This window comes from Bufo gargarizans, chromosome 5 (genome assembly GCF_014858855.1).
Source record: "Bufo gargarizans isolate SCDJY-AF-19 chromosome 5, ASM1485885v1, whole genome shotgun sequence".
NCBI lineage: Eukaryota > Metazoa > Chordata > Amphibia > Anura > Bufonidae > Bufo > Bufo gargarizans.
Window position 1 is genome coordinate 423,287,934 of NC_058084.1, and position 27,261 is coordinate 423,315,194.

At 42.8% G+C, this 27,261-nt stretch overlaps 1 protein-coding gene across 1 annotated transcript in view; it reads right to left on the reverse strand.

Moving 5' to 3' along the window:
* Nucleotides 1-27,261, reverse strand: part of LOC122939488 (double-stranded RNA-specific editase B2-like) — a 110,779-nt gene that overhangs the window by 53,554 nt on the left and 29,964 nt on the right. Inside the window, exon 5 of the mRNA XM_044295557.1 lies at nt 9,593-9,774. Coding sequence (XP_044151492.1) covers nt 9,593-9,774 — 182 coding nt within the window. The remainder of the gene's footprint in view (nt 1-9,592; nt 9,775-27,261) is intronic.

Genomic DNA, 27,261 nt, shown 5'->3' on the forward strand with positions numbered 1-27,261 from the left:
CCGTGGGCTGTGGAGTGGGAGGGGGCATGGCCTAACCAAGTCAGGGGCGTGGCCTTGTGGGACTTGGCCGGGTTTTTAAGTCCATCCTTTGAGGGTGGCCTGAGTAGCCACCCTACCTGCCCTCTGAACTGTGACCTCCACAGCACTCCGCTCCCTTAACAGTGTCATCCATAGCGCCCTGTTCCTTTAAAGGAAATCTGTCACCAGGATAATCGCTATTGAAGTAAAGACATGGCCTAATAGCACTTAGTACCTTATTTCCAGATGTGCCTTTGTTCCAGCAAAAGATGTTTGCTATCTTCTTAAAATCCAGTTTATTTAGTATGCAAATGAGTCAGTAAGGTGCCCAAAGGGGCGTCACTCTTGCAGGAAGGAGACCAGGCACGCCTCCTGCTAGTTCCCAAGCACGCCTTCATGCTGAGAGCAGGGAAATGGGGGGCAGAGTTATGGCTTGAATGTAATGTAGGAGGGGTGGGTGGACACATTTTGGCAGGAGGCGTGCCTGGGCTCCTTCCTGCAAGAATGACGCCCCTCTGGGCACCTTACTGGCTCATTTGCATACCAAATAAACTGGATTTTCAGAGGATAAAAAACATCTATTGCTGGAACAAAGGCACATCTGGAAATAAGATACTAAGTGCTATTAGGCGATGGCGAAGGAGGATTACCCGTCAGGTAACATATTCCCTTTACAGCAGCAGTAAACTGACAATTGATTGCCTATCTGTATAGGAGGATTTATTATTTGTGCTGCCTTCTACAGAATGACAATATTTAATATTTAAGTTAAAAAAAAATATTTCTAGGAGTAAAAAAAAAAGTGTCTCTTAAATGTAGATTTAGTGGAAAATGTTATTATATTGAATAAATGCACGTGCAACGATTTAATTTGACACCAGTTAATGTTTTAATGTAGTTTAGAGGATCTGGGAAATTCTTACAGAGGGAAACATACAAACTTAATTTATACAGACGTGGACAAAATTGTTGGTACCCTTTGGTCAATGAAAGAAAAAGTCACAATGGTCACAGAAATAACTTTAATCTGACAAAAGTAATAATAAATTAAAATTCTATAAATGTTAACCAATGAAAGTCAGACATTGTTTTTCAACCATGCTTCAACAGAATTATGTAAAAAAATAAACTCATGAAACAGGCATGGACAAAAATGATGGTACCCCTAGAAAACACAGAACATAATGTGACCAAAGGGACATGTTAATTCAAGGTGTGTCCACTAATTAGCATCACAGGTGTCTACAACCTTGTAATCAGCCATTGGGCCTATATATATGGCTCCAGGTAATCACTGTGTTGTTTGGTGATATGGTGTGTACCACACTCGACATGGACCAGAGGAAGCAAAGGAAAGAGCTGTCTCAAGAGATCAGAAAGAAAATTATAGACAAGCATGTTAAAGGTAAAGGCTATAAGACCATCTCCAAGCAACTAGATGTTCCTGTGAGTACAGTTGCACATATTATTCATAAGTTTAAGATCCATGGGACTGTAGCCAACCTCCCTGGACGTGGCCGCAGGAGGAAAATTGATGACAAATCTAAGAGACGGATAATCCGAATGGTAACAAAAGAGCCTAGAAAGACTTCTAAAGAGATTCAAGGTGAACTTCATGCTCAAGGAACATCAGTGTCAGATCGCACCATCCGTCGTTGTTTGAGCCAAAGTGGACTACATGGGAGACGACCAAGGAGGACACCATTGTTGAAAACGAATCATAAAAAAGCAAGACTGGAATATGCCAAACTACATGTTGACAAGCCACAAAGCTTCTGGGAGAATGTCCTGTGGACAGATGAGACAAAAATCGAAGTTTTTGCCAAGGCACATCAGCTGTATGTTCACAGACGAAAAAATGAAGCATATCAAGAAAAGAACACTGTCCCTACTGTGAAACATGGAGGAGGCTCTGTTATGTTCTGGGGCTGCTTTGCTGCGTCTGGCACAGGGTGTCTTGAATCTGTGCAGGGTACAATGAAATCTCAAGACTATCAAGGAATTCTAGAGAGAAATGTACTAGCCAGTGTCAGAAAGCTTGGTCTCAGTCGCAGGTCATGGGTCTTGCAACAGGACAATGACCCAAAACACACCGCTAAAAACACCCAAGAATGGCTAAGAGGAAAAAATTGGACTATTCTAAAGTGGCCTTCTATGAGCCCTGACCTCAATCCTATTGAGCATCTTTGGAAGGAGCTGAAACATGCAGTCTGGAAAAGGCACCCTTCAAACCGGACACAACTGGAGCAGTTTGCTCATGAGGAGTGGGCCAAAATACCTGCTGAGAGGTGCAGATGTCTCATTGACAGTTACAGGAAGCGTTTGATTGCAGTGATTGCCTCAAAAGGTTGCGCAACAAAATATTAAGTTAGGGGTACCATCATTTTTGTCCATGCCTGTTTCATGAGTTTATTTTTTTACATAATTCTGTTGAAGCATGGTTGAAAAACAATGTCTGACTTTCATTGGTTAACATTTATAGAATTTTAATTTATTATTACTTTTGTCAGATTAAAGTTATTTCTGTGACCATTGTGACTTTTTCTTTCATTGACCAAAGGGTACCAACAATTTTGTCCACGTCTGTATGTGTGAAAGCTCATCTCAAGCCTCTGTTATTTCAAAGCAGTAACCCATGTATTTCACGCACACAGCTGTATTACGTGTCGGTACAACCATAGTAGCTGTCAGCTCCCGTACAGCTTTTTTTTTTTTTTTTTGTTTCTGCAGATTTTGCATGGGTTCTTTACAAACCTTTTCAGATGTAACATTTCTGCAACAGAAATCTGACATGTCACATGCGTGTGGATTTGTATTTTTTTTCGGAGAAACCCAGGGGTCATTTGTATGTATATAATATCACGGCATAGAGTATGGAATAATATGGGACATACATCTCAGTCATTTATCTGAATTATTCTGAATGTGACTATACTTTCTACACATTAGTTGAGAAAAGCACCAGGGGGTTAATTGGTTTGAACAGAGTAAAGATATGGTAATTATGGTCAAAAGGGCTCTAGAAGGAGGGTGTAAGTACTATTTCATTGGAGAAGAGGCACTAATGCATTGGTAGTGCTCACCAAGAAATATACATTTTATAGAAATTCTCTATTATTGTTCATGATATATATTTTTACCTACTGTATGTCCAAATCATAGCAACTGGAAGTATTACAAAAAAAATTTTGTTTTATTGACCATGTTTTCTCAAAGAAAAGCAAAATCACACCTAGAGGGGAGGAGTAAAAATTCTCATTTTAGAGAACCCTCCCCAGACCTTCCCCTCTCCAATCTATCCTTAATGCAGCAGCCAGGCTGATCTACCATTCTAATCTATCTACTCCGATGCCTCTGCCCTCTGCCAGTCATTGCAGTGATTGCTCATACAGTATAGGATTGAATTTAAAGTCCTTATTTTCACCCACAAAGCTCTCCAAAGTGCTGCACTCCTACATCTCCCCCCTCATCTCCGTCTACCACCCAACCCGTGCTCTCCGTTCAGCTAATGACTTACAACTAACATCCACCGTAATCCGAGCCTCTCACTCCCGCCTTCAAGACTTCTCCTGAGCTGCACCAATTGTCTGGAATGCCCTACCCCAAGAAATTAGGCTAAATCACAGCATCCACAGATTTAGACGGTCCCTAAAAACACATTGTGGTGAAAATAACCTCACCACTGGGTTTTGGAGGGGCCTGTTTACCAACCTCTTGCCTCAGGATTATGGCCCATATACTAACTTTGAAGGAGAAGACAGGCCTCCAATGTGACTTCCATGGAATTGGGGAAACCCTTGCTCGGATCTTTGTGATTTTTGGATATGTGGGATTTTGAGGTGTTTTCTGTGTTTTGGGAAAAATGTGTGTTTTCTGCCTGTGAGTGATTAAGTTAGCCCATTATGTTGGTAATTGTATCACAGGCAGAGCCTATTGTGTTTTGGTAATTGTATTTTATTGATTGCGTCAAAGACAATGCCCATTGTATTTTGTTGATTGCGTTACAGAGAGAGGGAAGGGGGTTTTGTGTACAATTGCTGGGAAGGTTTCAATACTGTAAATGCATGTGATTGGCTAATATATAAACTGTCACAGTCTTCTACAAGATCCCCAGGGGGAGTGTCCCTTGCTAGGAGACCTGCATAAAAGGCTGAAAAATAACCCATTAAAGAGTTCCTGCTTTGCCTTCAACATAGAGCCTTGTCTCATGTGTGTGGGGATTGCTATTCACTGTATATTCCCCTGGCTATAACCCCTAGCTCTTGTAAGAGCTGTTCCATGTTCCTGTGGTGGTTACAGTATAGAGCGGAGTGCTTGGAGTCCTCGGGAAGCACTAGTAGCATCCATCAACTGAGGTACCCAGTCGGGGTGCCAGGAGATCCGTTACACACATCCTTTTAGGTTAGCCTATGGCAATGATGGCTAACCTTTGGCACTCCAGCTCTGGTGAAACTACAACTCCCAGCATGCTCCATTCATTTCTATTGAGCTCTGAGAACAGCCAAGCAAGTGTACATCTTGGGAGTTGTAGTTTTACCACAGCTGGAGTGCAGGAGGTTAGCCATCACAGGCCTATGGCATCCCCTGATCTAACCCTTCACTATTCACCCTCATCTCTTTCAGCATCATCCTTCTGAACCTGATCCATCATTAAATATCCACACCCCACGCACTCAGAAGCACCACAGATATCAGCTGGTGATGGCTCATGCAGCTTTATATCTACTCCCCTATAGTGTTAAGATGGCTGGACCATTGTGCAAAACAAGCACTTGTTACCTTCTGTGTCACCCCCATATCCTCATAGATTGTAAGCTCTTGTGAGGAGGGCCCTCAGAGTCCTATTGTTTTAATTGTTGACTAGTTTGTTGCTATGTTATTTATGACTCTGTTTGTACATAAACCCTCTGATTGTAGAGCGCTGCAGAATATTTTGGCTCTATACAAATAAAGAATATTATGCTTGATAAATTATATCATTCTTTCTCAACTTCAAATTTTGCAATCTGAATATATTCCTGGATTAAACTAATTGTCCCATTATGACTTATCTTCTACTGACAGGATGGAGCAGGCATCCTCAAACTGCGGCCCTCCAGCTGTTGTAAAACTACAACTCCCACAATGCCCTGCTGTAGGCTGATACCTGTAGGCTGTTTGGGCAAGCTGGGAGTTGTAGTTTTGCAACAGCTGGAGGGCCGCAGTTTTGAGGATGCCTGGGATAGAGGATAAGAGTAGGATCAATGGGGGAACCAACTACTGGGGCCCTGCAGATCACAAGAACGGGGACCCATGCTCCTTGTTTGCCTAGAACAGCAGACGCACATGCATGTCTGTGACTCCATTCAACTCTACGGGACTGCCGCAAATAGCAGAGTACAAGCACTTGTAGTGACAAGAGTCCTCTTGAATTACTTATTTCTAGGATAAAAAGGATGGGACAGATATAAATGTCACCCGTTGGATCTATATTTCCCAGAGGACAGACTTCCATCACCTATAGCCATGAGATTGTTGGCTCATGTCATTGGGAAGGTGATAGCATTGCTCCATGTCCACTATTCCCTGATGAGTGGTGACCGGCTTTGAAAAAAAAAAAAAATCACTTTTGAGTTACTCTGTTCAGTGTTTTGAGAACTGCTAAAGTTTTGTTTTTGTTTTTAACAAAGCTAGTCATCTTGCACCACTCATTTTGGGATATCTTGAGCCAAGAGAAAAGGAAAGGAAGGACTCATCTGTAAATATATAAAACATGGACACCTCTGTGCTACTGAATATTTGGCTCAGAGTAGATATTAAAGGGGTCATCAGTATCAGATCAGCGATAACCTATCCTGAGGATAGGTCATCAATAGTAAAAGCCATGGCAGCCCCTTTAACTAATTATTAGCCTGTTAGAAATCATGGTATCACGTATCCAGATAGGTTTCACATACAATTAGCTAATTAAAATAATTCTATCTAGGTCATTTGTGAGACTATCTTGGAGTAGCATAACTAATTGTGTTTAATTAGGACATGATAAGCTTCTGACTGATACGGCTCATGCAAACGCTCAGCCTCCATGCATTGCAGTAAAGACTCTGACAGACATGGTATTTATAGAGCAATGCTTCTAAGGTAGAATAACTCTGTACATAAAAGTGCTTTTCCATGTGTTTTTAACTGATGACCTATCGGGATAGGTCATCAGTATCTTATCTGCGGGGGTCCAATACCCAGGACCCCTGCTGATCAGCTGTTTGAGAAAGGACCGGTGCTGGTAGTAGTGCAGCATCCTTCTCTCTGCTCAACAAGCACAGCGCCGTACATTGTATAGTGGCGGTGTTTGGTATCCCAGCTCAGCCCCATTCACTTCTATGGGGCTGAGCACTTAGGCCATGTGACCGATCAACGTGAAGGAAAAGCTGCAAGCACCTGTGCCTTCTCAAACAGCTGATTGGCGGGGTCCTGGGTGTCTGATCCCCACCGATCAGGTGCTGATAATAGGTCATCGGTAAAAAACACTTGGAAAACCCCTTTAACGCTAGTGGAACATGCCACCGTTTTTCAGATTCCTACAGGACAAAAAAACCCTCTTCATATACCTACTGTATGCATGAAATCAGAGGTAAATGCAGAAAGGTACAGTATTAACCTCTATGACAGCCCTGTGCTCCATACAACATGGAGTCATAATATGGTTGTGTGCATGAACCATTACTGAATTCTTTAGAAGCCCATGTTCACTGAATATGCCTATCCTTCAAAGCTTGCTATACAGTATGTCCTTTAATATGTCCTTCTGAGGCTGTAACTGTATGAAGAATTTCTTATCAGGTCCTTGCCGGTCTCCACTTCCTGGTCTGGCTCAACCTACAGGCAATGATTGCTCAACAAACCACTAGCTATGGAAGTCACAGCCTAAGGACTCATGCACGCAAACATATTTTTTTTTTTGCAGACCATATGTGGAACCATTCACTTCAATAGGTCTTCAAAAAAAATAAAAAATATAAAAAATATATATATATATATATGAATCTGCGTGCATTCCGCTTCCGTATGTCTGTTCCTCAAAAAAGATAGAACATGTCCTATTCTTGTCTATTTTGTGGACAACGATAGGTATTGTTACAATGGATCAGCAAAAAAAAGTATCCACTACAGAAAGTATCCACTACAGATGTCACACGGCCATCATCCTTATTTTTTTGCAGATTTGTGTTTTGCGGACCAAAAAATACATACAGTTATGTGCATGGGCCCTAAAGGTGGCCATATACGGATCAGAAGAACGGAAAATGAAACGGTAATGTGACTCTAAACGAAAACAGAATTAATCTGGCCCAGTGTTTACAGGACGATTTTTCAACACTACTTCATCTTTATACTTCGCCTATAAAACACACTTTCCTGGCCGTTGCGTCTTATAGGGTGAATACTGCCATTTACACTGATACATCGCCGACCGCGATGCTGCACAGCTCGGCCGGCGGTGTATCAGCAGGGAGGGAGGAGGGTCTGGGGGCCGGCATCTGGTGTTGTAATGGCAGTCACTGTATTCTATTACACCAGGCCCCGCTCACTGTAGTAATAATAGGTCACGTGTCGGCATGGGCGCTGTTTTAAACTATAGTAATCCTCTGCAGCATAGAGACGATGTAGTACGGTACTCACGGGCAGAAGGAAGCAGCGTAATGTCTGTGTATGTGTATGGCACTGTCATGGGGGGATCTGTGGATGACACTGTTATGGGGAGGGTCTGTTTCATTCATAAAGTGGGAGGAGCAAGTGCGTGATGTAGTGAATGATGTTACGCTGCTGCCGCCCGCCCGGCCTGCCTACCTACAGGAGTTTCAAGTGAGTACCATGCTCTATGGATTTCTCTATGCTGCAGAGGATTACTATAGTTTAAAACAGCACCCATGCCTACCCGTTACCTATTAATACTACAGTGAGCAGGGCCCGGTGTAATAGAATACAGTGACTGCACCGGTCCCCCGCTGCCATTACAACAGCAGAAGCTGGCCGGGCCCCCACCCCCTGTATTGTGGGTCATTCACTATTTTACACAGGGACACTGTTATGTGGAGGGGGGGGGGGTCTGTGGATGACACTGTTATGTGTGTGGGGGGAATCTGTGGATGACACATATATAGCATAAGATGCTATATAAGTGTCATGCACAGATCTCCCCCATAACAGTGGCATCCACAGATCCCCCATAACAGTGCCATCCACAGATCCTCCATAACAGTGCCATCCACAGATCCCCCATAACAGTGTCATCCACAGATCCCCTATAACAGTGTCATCCACAGATCCCCCATAACAGTGCCATCCACAGATCCCCCATAACAGTGCGTCATCCACAGATCCCCCATAATAGTGTCATCCACAGATCCCCCACAATAGTGTCATCCACAGACCACTATTAGTTCAAAACCCACCAAAAGCACACCTTTTGGTTCAGAATATTTTTTTTCTTATTGTCCTCCTCTAAAACCTAGGTGCGTCTTATAGGGCGAGAAATACGGTACATTCTCAATGCCCCATTTTACAAGAACTCGCTTTGTAGAAATGGCACTTTAACTGGATGTCATAAACAATACGACTCAATTCCTGTGCACTGACTGATTCCAGAAGTTGGCAGAGCTCGCACCTGTACTAGATGGCAGCACTATTTCCTATGTCACTGATACAAATGGATTTTTATTTTTAGTAATCACCTTATGAACAGAGCTGAGGATCAGTAAAGAGTCATTTATTCTCACAAACTAAAATATATTTTGTTTCATACATGTCAATGGGTCTTAGTCAATGTGTCAGTGACCAGCAACGCTTTGTATATTCCTTACAGCAGTTGTCCTGTGAAAAATATCTACAGTTTTCATACCAGCACCTTTATCTGAATAATTTTAGTATAGACACTGAGGTATTCCATGACATCGATCTGTATAGCGCCACCTGCTGTTTGTTCTATTTCTAGTTTCTCTGTCTACCTCACTGAGGTGGACGCACATGCTCAGTTCCATCCTTCAGCTGCAGCAGAAAGGACATGACACCTGAGAAAGGGCACGCCTTCCGATCTGTCAGCTTGAGATAAAACTGGCAGAGCAATTGGAGCAATGAATAGAGAGTGCTGTTGATCGATGTGAGACACAGGGCTGGTTCTGTGCATTAGAAAGAGACTGTCATGTACTATATGATGTTTGATTTTAATTTTTTACATTAATCATGGGATATCCCCTTTAAGGATCTTAATACAAATTACAATATGATCACATTGCATATTCTAGGAAGGTATAATTATTCTCTGTAATGTATTTCAGCATATTATACGTGCAAATTATCTGTATTAATTGAAAATACATGCTTGGAAAGAAGTACATATATCCAATTCAAAAGACATTAACCTACAAGGAATGGAAGTCAAGGTGAGCGGGGTCTTCAGTAAATAACACATAATAAGGAAAGGCTTGTAGCTGCTTGACCTTGATTAACCTTCACGCAGGCTTCTTGCACAATTACTATGGTTTAGAAGAACGGAAGGGAACAATGTTATTTGTCTACAAGAAAGGCATTTGCTTACCGCTAAGGAGAGGATGATTATGCCGATACGGTGCTGGCAATTTACCAATCTCTTCTATTCTGTGGCTCATTACCCTGGACAGGTGGCCTGTGTGGTGTAGGCTGCCGACGATAATGCTGTGCACGTAAACAGGCTCGATGAAGTGACTAAGGAGAGCACCCTGTAACCCCAGGATATTCCATCTGGACAAAGAAATTGAAATTACGCAGGTCAGAAAATACAGGATCAAGTGATTACAAACTGCAGTTTCAGTAAAAGCACTCTAGTTACCTGCTGACAAAATCAGACGCATATACGGTGTCCTTTACCATGGAGCTACAATTTCCAAGACGCATGAGTAAGCTGGTTTAATACTAGCTGGAGATAGGAAGTTATCCTCATGGTCTACAGGACGTTATTCCAGAACTAAGCCATCAAACTCGACCCAAAAACTCACCTCTTTTGGCAAGATCATAATCAGTTCTAATTTCATGCTTAAAGGGGTTGTCACTTCAGCAAATATCATTTATCATGAAGAGGAAGTTAATACAAGGCACTTGCTAATGTATTGTGATTGTCCATATTGTCTCCTTTGCTGGCTGGATTCATTTTTCCATCACATTATACATTGCTCGTTTCCATGGCTACGGCCACCCTGTAATCCATCAGTGGTGGTAGTGCTTGCACACTATAGAAAAAAGTACCAGCCTATGTGAGCTGAGCTCCCACGGCTCCGGCCACCAGAGAGGCAGGCACTTTTAAATATATATTGTGCAAGCACGACCACTACTGATGGATTGCTGGGTGGTCGTAACCATGTGAATGAGCAGCGTAAAATGTAATGGAAAAATGGGTCCAGCCAGCATAGGAAGCAATATGGACAATCACGATTAGAGATGAGCGAATCGAATCCCACGAAGTGGAATTCGATCCGAATTTCAGGATAAATTCGATTCGCCTTGAAGCTGAATTTCCTCATGCTTTGTGTTAGCGAATCGATTTAACCTGAAATAGTGTAAAAAAAATATATAATTAATACTTAACGCCTCCATTTGATTGAAGATCTCGGCCGAAATCCCGTGCGTGATGACGTAATCTCGTGCCGCACAAATTTTTACTCCAGATCTTCAAGCAAGATGGCGGGGGCCAGCCCGTCTCGAGCAAATAGAGGAGGTAAGTTTAAAAACCAAAAAAATTATTTTAATTTCACACAGTTTTTACATGCAGATGCCGCGATCATGTATGAACATGGCATCTGTGGGGTACAATGATGGGGGGGCGGCGCTATCGCTGCTCCCTGTCATTGCACCCGCTACTTACAAAAAATGCACTTTGTGACAAAGTAATTCGCAACGAAGCAATTTTATTTTGTAAAATTCGGCGAATCAACCGAATCGAACTTTTCATAAATTCGCTCATCTCTAATCACAATACATTAGTGTCTTGTATTAACTTTCTCTACATTATAAATGCCACTTGCTTGCTGAAGTGAGAGAACCTCTTTAACATTGTTATCTTTGCACACAAAATACATATTATCAATATATTCAGGGCCGGCGTTGGGGGGGGGGACTGGGGGCAAACCGGGAAATTGCCCAGGACCCTCGATATCTAAGGGGCCTCCTGCTTCAGTGCAGACAGCTGAACAGTGTAAGGTCCCCTCCCTCACATAACACAAGTCATTACCACAGTGCTGACAGGACCTGCAATAATGTCAGATGCAGGAGGGGGAGCTCAGCAGAGAAGAGGGGATGAAGGACCTGCGATGACCTCACCATCATGTGACCAGAACAGGAGGCGGAGCTCAACAGTGCAGTAAAGTAATGAAGACCAGCCATGCATGTGATGGAATATGGATTCAATGTAAGTACCAGGGAAATGCTGGGAGTTGTAGGCCTCTCCTCTTATACCTCCTGTTATGTAATATCAGAGTACATTACAAGAGGAGGTATGAGGAGAGGACTAGAACACCCAGCATGTCCAGCTTGTTATGTAATATCATAGTACATTACGAGAGGAGGTATAAGAGGAGAGGACTACAACACTCAGCATCTCAAGGCCATTATTATATAATACCAGCTTACATTACAACACCCTGGGAATGGTGGGAGTTGTATACCTCCTCTTATAATGTACTCTGATATTACATAATAACTGCTTGGGCATGCTGGGAGTTGTAGTCTTCTCTTATACCTCCTCTTGTAATGTACTCTGATATTACATAATAACGGCTTGGACATGCTGGGAGTTGTAGTCCCATCTTCTTATATGTCCCCCTGTAATGTGCTCTGATATTAAATTATAGACATGCTGGGAGTTATAGTCCTCTCCTGCAGTAATGTGCTCTGAATTAGGGCCGGGATAATGGATAGGGGAGGGTAGTCATCTGCCTAGGGTGCCACTTCGCTACCCATAAAGAGGAACACACTCATGGTGGTCCAACTTCACAAGCCTCAGACCGCTAGGCCTCAAGCCTGTGAGGCGTTAGAACAGAGCAAGAAGCCAAAATGACATCACTGCAACCTCCTGCTCTGGGTCTCGTATGATGACGTCATCACGTGAGACCCGGAGCAGGAGTGGTGATGTAATTGGGACCGCATGCATCAGGACGCAGCAACACAAGCCACAGATAAAACTGTGGTCTGCATCGGGAGGGAGGCGAGGTTTTTTGTTGTTGTTTTTTTGTTATACAAGATGGCCACACTGCTGGGGGGACCAGGGATGGGGGGAAGGAGATCATTATATATATACTTGGCAGGCACTACTAGGGAGGTGCACGTGCCATCTCCCTTCCTGCTCTGCTGCTGTAGGTCTATGGGACAGCAGATCTGTTTAAATCTGTGTTATTGAGCACTTCTCATTTGCCGAGATAATCCATCCCACCTCACAGGTGTGGCATATCAAGGTGCTGAATAGACAGCATGAATATTGCACAGGTGCCTTAGACTGCCCACAATAAAAGGACACTGAAATGTGCACAGTTTTGCCTTACTGGGGGGCAGAAAACCAGTCAATATCTGGTGTGGCCACCATTTGCCTCACGCGGTGTAACACATCTCTGTCGCATAGAGTTGATCAGGTTGTTGATTGTGGCCTGTGGAATGTTGGTCCACTCCTCTTCAATATCTGTGCGAAGTTGCAGAATATTGGCAGGAACTGGAACACGCTGTCGTATACGCTGATCCAGAGCTTCCCAAACATGCTCAATGGGTGAAATGTCCGGTGAGTATGCTGGCCATGCAAGAACTGGGATGTTTTCAGCTTCCAGGAATTGTGTACAGATCCTTGCAATATGGAGCCGTGCATTATCATGCTGTAACATGAGCCGATGGTCGTGGATGAATGGCACAACAATGGGCCTCAGGATCTCGTCACGGTATCTCTGTGCATTCAAAATACCATCAATAAAATACACCTGTGTTCGTTGTCCATAACATACGCCTGCCCATACCATAACCTCACCGCCACCATGGGCCACTCGATCCACAACGTTGACGTCAGCAAATCGCTCACCCACACGACGCCACACACGCTATCTGCCATCTGCCCTGAACAGGGAAAACCGGGACTCATCCGTGAACAGAATGCCTCCCCAATGTGCCAGATGCCATCGAATGTGAGCATTTGTCCACTTATGACGACGAACTGCAGTCAGGTCCAGACCCAGATGAGGACGACGAGCATGCAGATGAGCTTCCCTGAGACGGTTTCCGATAGTTTGTGCAGAAATTCTTTGGTTATGCAAACCGATTGTTGCTGCAGCTGGCCGGGTGGCTGGTCTCAGACGATCATGGAGGTGAACATTCTGGATGTGGAGGTCCTGGGCTGGGGTGGTTACACGTGGTTTGCGATTGTGAGGCAGGTTGGATGTACTGCCAAATTCTCTGAAGATGGCTTATGGTAGAGAAATGAACATTCATTGCACGGGCAACAGCTCTGGTAGACATTCCTGCAGTCAGCATGCCAATTGCATGCTCCCTCAAACTTTGCGATATCTGTGGCATTGTGCTGTGTGATGAAACTGCACATTTCAGAGTGTTATTGTGGGCAGTCTAAGGCACACCTGTGCAATATACATACTGTCTAATCAGCACCTTGATATGCCACACCTGTGAGGTTGGATGTATTATCTCGGCAAAGGAGAAGTGCTTACTAACACAGATTTAGGCCTCTTTCACACTACCTTTTTTCTTTTCTGTTTTGCGGGCCGTTTTTTGCGTTCCATTCATTTCAATGGTTCCGCAAAAAAACAGAATTTACTCCGTATGCATTCCGTTTCCGTATTTCCGTTTTTCCGTTCCGTTGAAAGATAGAACATGTCCTATTATTGCCCGCAAATCACGTTCCGTGGAAATGCATCCGTATCCGTTCCGTTTTTGCGGAACCATCTATTGAAGATTTTATGCCCAGCCCAATTTTTTCTATGTAATTACTGTATATGTCAAACGGAAAAACGGAATGGAAAAATGGAACGGAAACAAAAAAAAACGAAACAACTGATCCGTGAAAAACGGACCGCAAAACACTGAAATAGCTATACGGTAGTGTGAAAGAGTAATGGATACTAAGCAGGTGGCTCACTCAGGTTTATCACGATCGGTGCACAGGTTCAAAGAAACACCCCTAGTTCTGATTGATATATGAATATGGAATAGAACCGGCACTCAGAACATTGGGAATTCACGTGGGACCGAGATGTATGGTTAAAAAATTTATTAAACAGTATACCCTGTGTACACTGGGTTAAAAATACTTATAAAAGTGTGAAAGAGGCCTTAGACAGATTTGTGAGTAATTGGTCTTTTGTGTATGTAGAAAATGTTTCAGATCTTTGAGTTCAGCTCATGCAAAATGGGAGCAAAACCGAAAGTGCTGCGTTTATATTTTTGGTCAATGTATTAATAAGTACATAAACAATATACTGAAATGGCAAGTCATTAGCTCCAAAGTCAGCGGCAAATGGGGTTATTGTTAACAGGACCATTGTGGCTCATTTTTGTGACATAGTATCAGCCCACTGGTACTCTGATGGACCAATCTGACCCTAATTGTTTCAGAAATGTCATAGACAAAAACTGTGATAGACCACAAGGATTCGTTTCTCAGAACAACTCTTAACTTAGAGGGTACTCCTCAGTTCTGAAACTGTCTGATACGTCATAGTGACATATCAGAAGCTTTGATAGGTGAGGATCTTGGTGATGAGACCCACAACAATCACTAAAAAAAGGAAGGAGTAGAAGCTCTCTTCTTGGAGAGCAGTGTACAGTCTCGGAGAAAGTCTATCAGTGAGATTATCTTCTCTGCATTTCACTTTTTGTGGCGTAAAAAAAAGTTGCAAGTACCGTGTTTGTGACTTTTGGAATGCCACTTGTGAAAAACTTTGACGCATCTACCCAGAAAAGTTGTAGGGTGGGGAGTGCGCAGGTCCAACTGTTATCTTTATCTGTTTTTAGGAGCAAATAAAGACAGAGAAGGCCTGTTCCTCATCATAAACTAAAAGTTTCATCCGGCAGAGCAGGAGATTTTAAATACCAGTGTAAAATAGCGATCTCTAATAAATCTCCCCCTATGAGTCTGTACACCAAGGATGGCCAAACAGAACCAAAGGGGCACAGAGCTGAGCTGAGTGCTTTGACTAGGGTGGCCACTGGCTTCACCCCAGAAAGCCGGACCTCACTGGCCACACCCCCAAACTTCTAAAGCATGCCCCGTCTTTGACCATACTCTGTTAAGGCACGCCCCCGCTCTGTTAAGCTACGCCCCATCGCCGGCAAAAAAAGTGGGTAAAGAACTTTCAGACCGGAAGGTGAGCTGCGGGTATCCGGGGGTGCTTTTCTCACCCTCAGTCAGCCACAGAGAGCCGTGTCTGCAGGCTCTAGTGACTGACTGGAAGTGAGAGAATCCTGTTGCCACCCTCATGGGGGGAATCCTTTCTACTGCGTGTGTCTTAAAGGGAAACTATCACCACGAAAATGCAATGTAAACAACAGACAGAACGTTATAGAGCAGGATGAGCTGAGCAGATTGATATATAGATTTATGCAAAAATATTAAGTAAAACTTGTAATTTATTGATTTTAATCCCTGCTCATTCTGGACTTTGAAGTCAAGAAGGTGGTCCTACCAGTGTATACAGAGACAGCTGTCAATCACTGATAGGACTGCCTCCTTGACTTCAATCTCCAGAGTGAGCAGGAATTTAAATAATTACAAGTCTTCCTGAATCTTTTCTGATTAAACTATATATCAATTTGCTCAGCTCCTCTTGCTCTATAATATGGTGCCCGAATCTCAGACATCATGTTCAACATGACAGGTTCCCTTTAAGGGCTTGTCAGATCTAGAAGACAGGCAAACTGAACAAAACTCATGGCTCACCCCTCTGGACGAGAACTAACCAAGAGAGTTGAAAGAAAAATCTAAAGCAAGGAGCAGGCAGCTCTTTCAATTGAGGCCTATTGGGTATGTTGTGAAGACTTTATCCCCTGTGTGTCCTCTGCCTAGGGACTACAGAAGACAGAAGACATAGTCAAGAGCCAATTAGCAAAAAAATAGGGATGGACAGCACTCCTTGGTAACAGTGTGGTGGGTGCACGTCTCCAGGGGGTTGGTAAAAATACCCCCAATCCAGCGTATATAACAAGAGATGAAAAAATAAAAAACAGGAGACAGCACGTCCAAAGTGATGGAATTTAATCCGGATTAAATTCCAACACTTTGGACGTGCTGTCTCCTGGTTTTTATTTTTGTTTTTTATTTTTTCATCTCTTGTTATAGTCAAGACCCATTCAGGAAAGAAAGATATAGGAAAAGTCAGATCAGAAGGTACTTTGTGGTATTGTATGGCAGCCTGAGGGGCACAAAAGGCAAAGTACAGAATACAAACACCTTTATCTAAGTCTGGCAGCCAAAGGTGTCCAGGAGCTAAGGGGAACAAACGACCTTTGACCACAGTGTGATGTAACCTGTTGCTTCAAGAAATTAAACTTCTGCGATTTGTACTGAGCAGAAGACTAAACGCGAAGCTTGAACTGTCTTCTGAAAACCAGTAGTGTATTGCTAAGTTTGAGATGTAAAGAACAGCTATGAGTTTACATCTTGATCCCGTGTCAGGGTTTATTTCTCCTCTTCTGCCTCTCTAGGATACTTTACTAACAGAGGGCTGCACACCACAGCATCTACACCAAGATACAATAATACAGTAGGTGCAGAGCCTCCATCATACTTCTCATGTGGCAAAGGAGGAGAACAGAACCAGCCACCATGAGAGGTGTAACCGTGACCACAGCTCCACCCCATCACCACCTTCCACCCGATCCCGCTCGCCACACTACTACTTATTATTATTATTCTAGTCATCATCATCATAATTATAGTTGTCTAGGGAAACACTTTAAAGGGAGTCTTTCACCTAATCTGAGCGTTTTAGGCTGCTCAGATCAGGTTATAGATTCTTTGACCCTCATTACAATGGTACCTTTCTTTTCAGTGTCCCTCGTCCAGATCATGAAAAAAACACTTTTTAAACGTATGCAAATGAGCTTCTGAAGGTGCCCACGTGCGGTGTTACTGGGCTATGTGCCCAGAAAAACACACCTCTTTCAGCCCTCTCGCCCGCCCTTCTGTCCTATAATTACCTCCTCCTCTGCCTCCAGCCGGCGGACGTCACGAGCGGCAAGAGAAGAAGTCAAGCTGGGAAGTGGCCCGCACCTGCGCACTGCTCTGCCCATTATGGGCAGAGGAACAGCTTTTCATATTGTGCATGCGCCGGCCAACTAAAGAAAGCTGGCCTGCCGTCCTCTGGTGCCGCTCGTGACTTTCGCCGCCTGGAGGTGGAGGAGGTACTAGGACAGAAGGGCGGGCCAGAGGGCTGAAAGAGGTGTGTTTTTCTAGGCACATCGCCCAGTTACGCCACCCCTGGGCACCTTCAGAAGTACATTTGCATACGTCTAAAAAGTGCTTTTTTCATGATCTGGACGAGGGACACAGAAAAGAAAGGTACCATTGTAATGAGGGTCAAAGAATCTATAACCTGATCTGAGCGGTCTAAAATGCTCAGATTAGGTGAAAGACTCCCTTTAAGGAATAACTTTCACACTTTAAGGGTACTTTCACACTTGCGTCAGAGGATTCCGGCAGGCAGTTCCGTCGCCGGAACTGCCTGCCAGATGTGACAATTCGGAAGCAAATGGTTGGCATTTGTCAGACGGATCCGTATGCGGATCCGTCTGACAAATGCATTGAAATACCGGATCCGTCTCTCCGGTGTCAACCGGAAAAACAGATCTGGTATTTCATTTTATTTTTTGCATTTTTATCAAGGATGGTACTGTTCTATTAGGGGCCAGCTGTTCCATTCCGCAAAATACGGAATGCACACGCACGTTATCCGTATTTTTTGCGGATCCGTTTTGCCGGAACACTTTATGCCGGATCTGGCACTAATACATTTCAATGGAAATTAATGGCAGATCCGGCATTCTGGTAAGTGTTCAGGATTTTTTGCTGGAGAGAAAACTGCAGCATGCTGCAGTATTTTCTCCGGCCAAAAAAACGTAAGAGGGACTGAACTGATGCATCCTAAACAGAATGCTCTCCATTCCGAATGCATTAGGATAAAACTGATCTGTTTTTTTACGGTATTGAGCCCCTAGGACGGAACTCAACACCGGAAAAGAAAAAAACGCTACTGTGAAAGTACCCTAAGGCCTCTTGCACATGAACGTATTTTCTTTCCGTGAACGTTCTGCTTTTTTTGCAGACCGTATACGGAACCATTCATTTTAATGGGTCCTCTAAAAAAACTGAAGGTACTCCATGTTTCCGGATGTCCGTAATTCTGTTCCGCAAAAAAATAGAACATGTCATATTATTGTTCGCATTACGGACAAGCATGGTACTGTTCTTTTAGGGGCCAGCTGTTCCGTTCCCGCAAAATACAGAATGCACACAGACGTCATCCGTATTTTTTGCGGATCCGTTTTTTTTGTGGACCGCAAAATACATATGGTCGTGTGCAAGAGGCCTAAGAAGTAATATAACTGATAAAATGCATCAAGATAGTTTCTAGCAAAATGTCCCCATAGCAACAAATTGTATCATTATTATTTTCAACCTTAGCCAAAACAATGTACAATGACCACCTATTGTGCATCTCCTTCATGTTGCAGTAGAACATCCATGGATTTTTGGATGCACATAATCAATATACTGGGATATAGCTATAGGGAGTGCAGCGGTAGTAGTAACATTCAGGCCCTGACACCTGAGGGACGATAAATGACATGATAATTGGGAGTATGTTGCAAATTCTGCATTAGGGTTTAGAGGCTTCAATTTACACCTTTGTCAATACATGACAGAAAATATAAGGTAGACCTTCCTCCAGAAGAAATAAAAATGTCTCCCTAGTGCCACCTATAATTTTCTACCCTGTATGCCAATTTGTGCATGATTAAAGACCCTTGAAACAGGACTAGGTATTTTAGCCTAACCAGACACTCCAAATGAAAAGGGCACTCATGTGAAGAAAGCTGTTTTTTGGGGTTCTTGCCCCTCATCAGTAAAGAGCAGGGTACTATCTGAGAAGCCTTTGTTGTAATTCTGGGGGATACTGTTTTTTCCTTGTGGAGACCTCCAGTTGTATAGAAAGTCTTACAGGCAAAGCTCCCTGGGAAAAGATACCCCTCTGAGAGCTACAGTAACACCTTAGTGACCAGTCTGTTTTGGGCCTTAGTGACCAAGTGACTTTTTTAAGGCCCCTTTCACGAGGGCGAGTATTCCGCGCGGGTGCAATGTGTGACGTAAACGCATTGCACCCGCACTGAATCCTGACCCATTCATTTCAATGGGGTTGTTCAGATGAGCAGTGATTTTCACGCATCACTTGTGCGTTGCGTGAAAATCGCAGCATGTTCTATATTCTGTGTTTTTTACGCAACGCGGGCCCCATAGAAATGAATGGGGCTGCGTGAAAATCGCATAGCTTCTGCAAGCAAGTGCGGATGCAGTGTGATTTTCACGCATGGTTGATAGGAGATGATGTTAGTAAATAGGGATGAGCAACCCCGGACCCCATTAAAGTCAGTTCACTGTATTATTTTCCCTTCTAACATGGTTATAAGGGAAAATAATAGCATTCTTAATACAGAATGCTAACTAAAATGTCCATTGAGGGGTTAAAAAAATAAATAAATTAACTCGCCTCATCCACTTGTTCGCGCGGCTGGCATTGTCTTCTTTCTTCTTCTCTCAGGACCTGCAAAATGACCTTTGATGACGTCAGCGCAGGTCCTTTTGCAGGTCCTGCAGGAAGAAGAAAGAAGACGATACCGGCTGTGGATGAGGTGAGTTTATTGTTTTTATTATTTAACCCCTCAATAGACATTCTAGTTAGCATTCTGTATTAAGAATGCTACTATTTTCCCGTATAACCATGTTAGAAGGGAAAATGATAAAATCAACAGAACACCTAACCCAAACCTGAACTTCAGTGAAGATAAAATCCGTGACGCTCGTGTGAAAGAGGCCTAATTTTTTGATCATCTCATTCCAATGGCTATAACTTTTTTTTATTTTTCCATTGATATAGACATATGAAGGCTTGTTTTTTGCAGAGCAAGTTTTAGCTTTTAATGGCACAATTTTGGAAGTCGACCAGAAGGATACTGGCTGCCTGATACCTGTAAAAAGAAGGTTTCTATGAAAGATCCAATCATGGTAACTTAATGTCTTAAAAAATCACACACATTGATAGTAAAGATTTACTTGACCTTTCAAACACCAGAAGCGTGCCACTCCCTAAGTCTTTACTATCAATGTATGGGATTTTTGAAGACATTACGTTGCCATGATTGGATCTTTCATAGGGACCTTCTTTTTACAGGTATCAGGCAGCCAGTATCCTTCTGGTCGACCTCCATACAGTGAGACAGATATTGAAATCTCTTTTTTTTTGTACATCATTTTTCTGTCTATTTTTGCCACCCACCTAGTACTGTTTATTATTTATTTATTTATTCTTTATTTTTTGGTTATCATATGTGAATTATCTGATAATACCCTGCATCTTGACCCCGTGGGGAACCCACTATGTTGGGGAAAAGCGTTGGGGTCTTGGGGGTTTCACCCCCCAAACACCTTTAGGGTAATTCAGGGCTATCTAGCCGAGGATCACGTACAGAGAGTCTCCACCATTGGGATTCCTCTCTGGGCTGAGGGGTACAGTAGGGTGATATAGGGTATGTTTATTTTCCTCCCCCGGGACCCCGGCCTTTTCCTTTCTATATATATATCTCATTTCTACCTTTATTTTTTGTATCTTAGAATTATCAGGATGATTGATTGGCACCGCAATCCAATCATAGTTTGGGTAATAGGTTTTAGACTGATATATTAAACATTACAGTTTTAAGGGTCTTATACAGTGTATAATTTTTGTGGATTAAGGATTTTATTTATGCAATTTTTTCCATTGAAAAGCTTTTTTTTTTACTTGGAATGTTTTTTATTTAATAAAACTTTTTTTTAACTTAAAACACAACAACTATTTACTAGTCCCACAAGGCGGACTTTAATACGTGATCTTTTGATTACTTCTATAATACATTGCAACTCTTTATGCAGTGCAATGTATAGGAATACCCTGAAGGCAAGCCTGGACTAGGAAGGACACATGGCAGGCAGGGCTTGGGCCTTCATTAGGTTCCAACCTGCCACACACAGACAGCAGCACCCCACAATCTAATTTGTTTTGTTCTGATTGGATACACAGAGGGTCCGCTCTGTAACCGCTTAGATGCCATGGTCCCTATTTAAAGTGGTCCTGGTGGAATGGGGCCAAACTCCAAGTTTTGATTGATGCCCCTGACCATAAATGGAAACACCCAGGTAAAAATGTATATTGGTATATGCCTCTGGTCCATGGCAGTGACCCCAGTTACCAACAGATAAGGGCTGCCCTGTCGACATGAGAGGTCATCTGCTATTATTGGTTTTAGCCATTTGATTCTTTTCATGAATGGCAAAGAATTTATCTTGACACAAGAAAACATAATCCTTTTTTTTTTTATGAAAATAGGCATTTTGCTGCTAATTTCTAACATCCTCGTCCTGTTCATTAATTAGCATTTCTCGATCGTTAGGGCAATTATTGTTCTGCCTCTATGCAATGAATCTCCTTTCATGATTAATCAGGAGTCATTATATTTTCCCTTCCCCAAAGCAGTCAATTACCACGGAATACTTCCCATTAATTACCAAATGTTTAAACAGCCACATTGTACCTGAGGAGCAATCTGCTTAAGGAACCTGTGACACAAAGCTCTTAAAAATAAAAAAAGGGTCCCTTTAAATTTTATTCCAAAAACACAGGCAATTTAGCTTGCTATATTAATTTGCCTCAGAAGCAGAGCTGTGAATTAGAAACATCTTTTAATCTCATGCTAGAAAAGGCAGCCATCTGGCTGCCGAGAATTTTTACAGAATCTTCTTCTCTCACTCTGCAAATACAGGTCATTAAAGTAATGTGTTCATCTACATAAAACTCAAATGGAATATAAAAGGTAATATTTATATACAAACAATTTAGTCCCACAATTTAAACAGTCATTGATTTTATGAAACATTTACTTTAGACTATCAGATTTGCATATCTCTGTTCGGCAATTCCTCCAAGTAATGTAATATTTGGAAAGAAAGGAATATCATTAAATACTCACCTTTTCAAAATGCTAAACGAACAATTACGGCGGCAGACGGATAATCTAGGTTCTGTGCTCGCCAATATCTTTTTAGGTGGGATTAATATGAATCACGTCTTTATTTTATTGCTCTCTAATAAATTATATGGGAGGTGTAAGCAGTGTTTATGTTCTTGAGGAATTAATGCAAGCTTCCTGCTGGTCTGGGCGAGTGTATTTCTTCTAAATGCAGTGGAGACTAGCAGTTGGCGGTGTGGAGCGATATTCGGAGAACGTGCTTTAGTCTCCTTGGCATTTTGGCAATAGTTTAGGCATTTACATTTATTTTACCTTTCCTTCCACTCTCTGCTTTCATGCTGCAGCCTTTGCACAAACTTTTCTCAAACTGCATGTCTCCAGCTCCCTCTGGGCTACAAAGTCCCCAATATTATCTTTGGCCTTCTCTAAATGCGTACCCCCCCAACAGAGGAATGCAATTTGACTCTCAATACTTCTGTGCTGTCTCTGAAGTGCACACATATGGGAGGGAGACTCACACTCTCTGGCTGCCGTCCATGGTCCCCTGCTGCAGCAGGGCTTTACTGTGTCTTGCATGCCCACCATGCGGGCTAAGATAATGTGGTCCGGCTCTTATTATGGCTGCTCCTCATACTATTCTCCATGAGTAGGTAACATGCTAGCTGCTTTACCACTCGGTGATGAGTAGCTCACCGTTCTTTTTACATTTGGGGTGTGGCGCTTTCTTATTCTTCAGCGTGGCAGAGCCACTCATGTTCCCCAAGGAAGCCGCTCTCCTCTTAACATGGGCTCTGCTCTGGCCGCTCTTTACAGGATGACTTGAATGGATTTAACCTTTTAACAAAATTATAAAAATATGTGGTAGGTGACTACCCCTCAGAGGATGAACCAGCCAATTAAAGGGGTTATCCAGTTTAAAGGGGTTATCCAAGACTAAATGTTTTTAACAGACCTCTTCGGAGTGGCTGGACCCACGGTGGGGTTCATACTTCCCTGATCCTCACTGCTTAGTTCCAGCTGCATCTTTCACCGGCTGTCTCGGCAGTTCCCTGTTCTCTAGGAATAAACATCCTGTTGAAAGGTGTCACGTGACTGCTGCAGCCAATCACTGGCCACAGTGGTGACCTGTCACCCATGTGGTATGTCACTTACTGGTCACCACTGCAGCCAGTGATTGGCTGCAGCAGTCATGTGACACCTGTCAAGAGGATGTTGATTCCCAGAAACTCAAAACCTGCCGACGTGGTCGTGAAGCTATGCAGCTGGAGTCCAGTGGCAAGGACCAGCTAAGTATGAAGTTAACCCACACCACAGGTCCAGCTACTCTGAAGAGGTCTGTTAAAAATGTTTAGTCTTGGATAACCCCTTTAAGACAAAAGGGTCTGATTTATTTTCCACTCTTGTCCATGAACTTTATCTGGTATCGCATACAACACAGTTCCATTCACTTGAATAGTGATGAGCTGCAATCCCAGACACAGTCTATGGACACGATTGGAACCGTTTCTGGAGAAGAGAAGATTCTATTTTCTTAAATCCTTTTTCTTCAGCATTACATAGGTGTATATGGTAAATAGTTCTGTGGTTTTGTGCTACCACCTAGTGGTCAATTGTATTACTAATATTACATAATATGTTATATGCACAGGACCTTTTTGGTCAGATGTTCTAATTATGCAGGTCCTCAAGCCAAAGGGATTGCATGTGCAGCTAACAAGGAAGCTTCTACCCAACACAAAGTCAACAATAGTCCTGTGATTTATTCACCTAGAAAGCAGGGTGTGAGACACTAGTCAAGATAGGGCCACAGAGCACCTGAAAAAGCTTTTTGCCTATTTAAACAGTCAGTCCAAAGCATGTACAGTGTCTTGAGCTGTGAAGAAGGAGCTACCACAACCTCAAAGAGCCTGTACAGAGTGAGTGTTAGGCTTCTTTCACACTAGCTTTTTTTGCAGATCCATCATGGATCTACAAAAACACTTCCATTACAATAATACAACCGCATGCATCCGTTATGAACGCATCAGGATGTATTATGTCTTCTATAGCCAAGACGGATCTGTCATGAACTCTATTGAAAGTCAATGGGAGACTGACCCGTTTTCTATTGTGCCAGATTGTGTCCGAGAAAACGGATCCGTCCCCATTGACTTACATTTTGTGTCAGGACGGATCCGTCTCACTCCGCATCCCAGGATAGACAGAAAAACGCTGCAAGCAGCCTTTTGGTGTCCGCCTCCGGAGCGGAATGGTGACTGAACGGAGGCAAACTGACGCATTCTGGGCGGATCCTTTTCCATTCAGAATGCATTAGGGCAAAACTGATCCGTTTTGGACCGCTGGTGAGAGCCCTGAACGGATCTCGCAAACAGAAAGCCAAAACGCGAGTGAAAGTAGCCTAAGTGTGTTGTGAGAAGACTGTGAGAAACTGCAACCTGAAGAGACAATAGTGCAAATGTGTGAGGTGTACCATGAGTAAAGACAAAAAAAGCCATCTTCATTCAGGGAAGTTGGGTTGAGTATTATCATTCAGGGAAGTTAGGTCCGCAGAGCTTGAGGGGAGATTAAGGTGTTAACACTTACGGAAACAAACTTATTAGCACTGACTAAGGCCGTACTCTCATCGAGAGACTGTAACCACTAAGCCAGTTGCCTCTTGTAAGACTGCTGTAACCACCAAGCTTGTTGCCTCAAGTGTGATCAGTAAGAACCGTTGTTCCTGGTGACTTGTGTCCTTTTGCCACCCTTGAGCGTGGAGCCATGTATACTACTCGCTGGCCCTGTGAGGGCCCCGAGTCCACGTTACTTTCATGTTCTTAAGCAGCAAATTACGGAGATAATGCATTCATGAGTCATAAACTCTTCCGTTATTTATCTTCTGAATATCATCTATGAATCCATCACACCAAACATCCATTGAAAAAGCTTTTAAGACAAAACTTTCTCATGTGATAATCAGTACAACAACACCTTAAAAAAGTCAACCACCTGCCGACTGCTGGAGCACAAATCCAATAGCTTATTTCTAATCAGAATCAATGTTAACTGGGAAATCTCCACGGCCAGAAGGGAACGAGAAATTCCTCTCTCATTTGTTCAAACACTTGATATTACAGCACTGTTTACAAAGACAAAATTCCTTGTCCGGTCTTCAATATAGTTAAACCTTAAGTAAATATTTTGTCCCCCCATTTGTCAATCATAGAAATGCCATAGATGGAATAGGTGAAATGCTCATAAACACCTTCAAGAATAAGTGACAAATACGCCTCTTCGGTAAGAGCAAATCACGCCACGGGGCACAAATACGTATTATTAGATTGCTGAATTATATAGGTTTAGTACAAAACTGAGGCGAGGAAATAGCTTCTCGGAGATGAACGCACATAGGATTATAATGATTGACATGGGGGACATTTTATCGTACATGGTGTTTGGCGATAATGTTCTCTGCAGTGTAAACCTAATCACCGTCCATCTTGCAGTCTTGTAGCCTACTGTATATTCCTATACTGCTGCATTTAATCTATGTGTAATAATCAACATTTATTTGCACAGCATTATTATTTGATATTCAGTTAATGATTTTTGTAAAGGCTATGGACATGTAGAACTTTGCAACCATGTTATTGCTCCAATTCCTTTTAAAATAACATCTGCGTTTTTGCTGGATCCGTCATGGATCAGCAAAAACGCTTCCGTCATGATAATACAACCGCCTGCATCAGTTATGAACGTATCCGGTTGTATTATGTCTAAATTATTAGCCATGACGGACCCGGCACTGAAACCATTTGAAGTCAATGGGCGCTGGATCTGTTTTCTTTTGTGTCCGAGAAAACTGATCCGGTACCATTGACTTACATTGTGTTTCATGCCGGATCCGTCTTGCTCCGCACTGAAAAATGCTGTTTGCAGCGTTTTTCTATATGGCCTGGGGAAACAACCAAAGGGAACAGAATGCATTCTGGTGCACTCTGTTCCGTTCAGTTTTTTCATTCATTGACAATGAATAGGGACAAAACTGAAGTGTTTTCCTCTGGTATTGACAGATCTTCCTACTTACTGTATGACAGATCTCAATACCGGAAAGGTATGCTGATGTGAAAGTAACCTTTGCATGGCTTTCACTAATAAAATGTGTGTTTTGCGTCTACAGCTCCAATGAAGACCTATATGTTTCCATAAATACCAACCAGTTATAATGCCTTCCGTCTGTCTCCTACTTCTTGTTAAAGAGGAACTGTCACCATTTCTGAAATACACTCACCTAAATAATTATTAGGAACACTATACTAATACGGTGTTGGACCCCCTTTTGCCTTCAGAACTGCCTTAATTCTACGTAGCATTGATTCAACAAGGTGCTGATAGCATTCTTTAGAAATGTTGGCCCATATTGATAGGATAGCATCTTGCAGTTGATGGAGATTTGAGGGATGCACATCCAGGGCACGAAGCTCCCGTTCCACCACATCCCAAAGATGCTCTATTGGGTTGAGATCTGGTGACTGTGGTGGCCATTTTAGCACAGTGAACTCATTGTCATGTTCAAGAAACCATTTTACCAGTCTTCAACAGTCCAATTTTGGTGAGCTCGTGGAAATTGTAGCCTCTTTTTCCTATTTGTAGTGGAGATGAGTGGTACCCGGTGGGGTCTTCTGTTGTTGTAGCCCATCCGCCTCAAGGTTGTGCGTGTTGTGGCTTCACAAATGCTTTGCTGCATACCTCGGTTGTAACGAGTGGTTATTTCAGTCAACGTTGCTCTTCTATCAGCTTGAATCAGTCGGCCCATTCTCCTCTGACCTCTAGCATCAACAAGGCATTTTCGCCCACAGGACTGCCGCATACTGGATGTTTTTCCCTTTTCGCACCATTCTTTGTAAACCCTAGAAATGGTTGTGGGTGAAAATCCCAGTAACTGAGCAGATTGTGAAATACTCAGACCCGTCTGGCACCAACAACCAT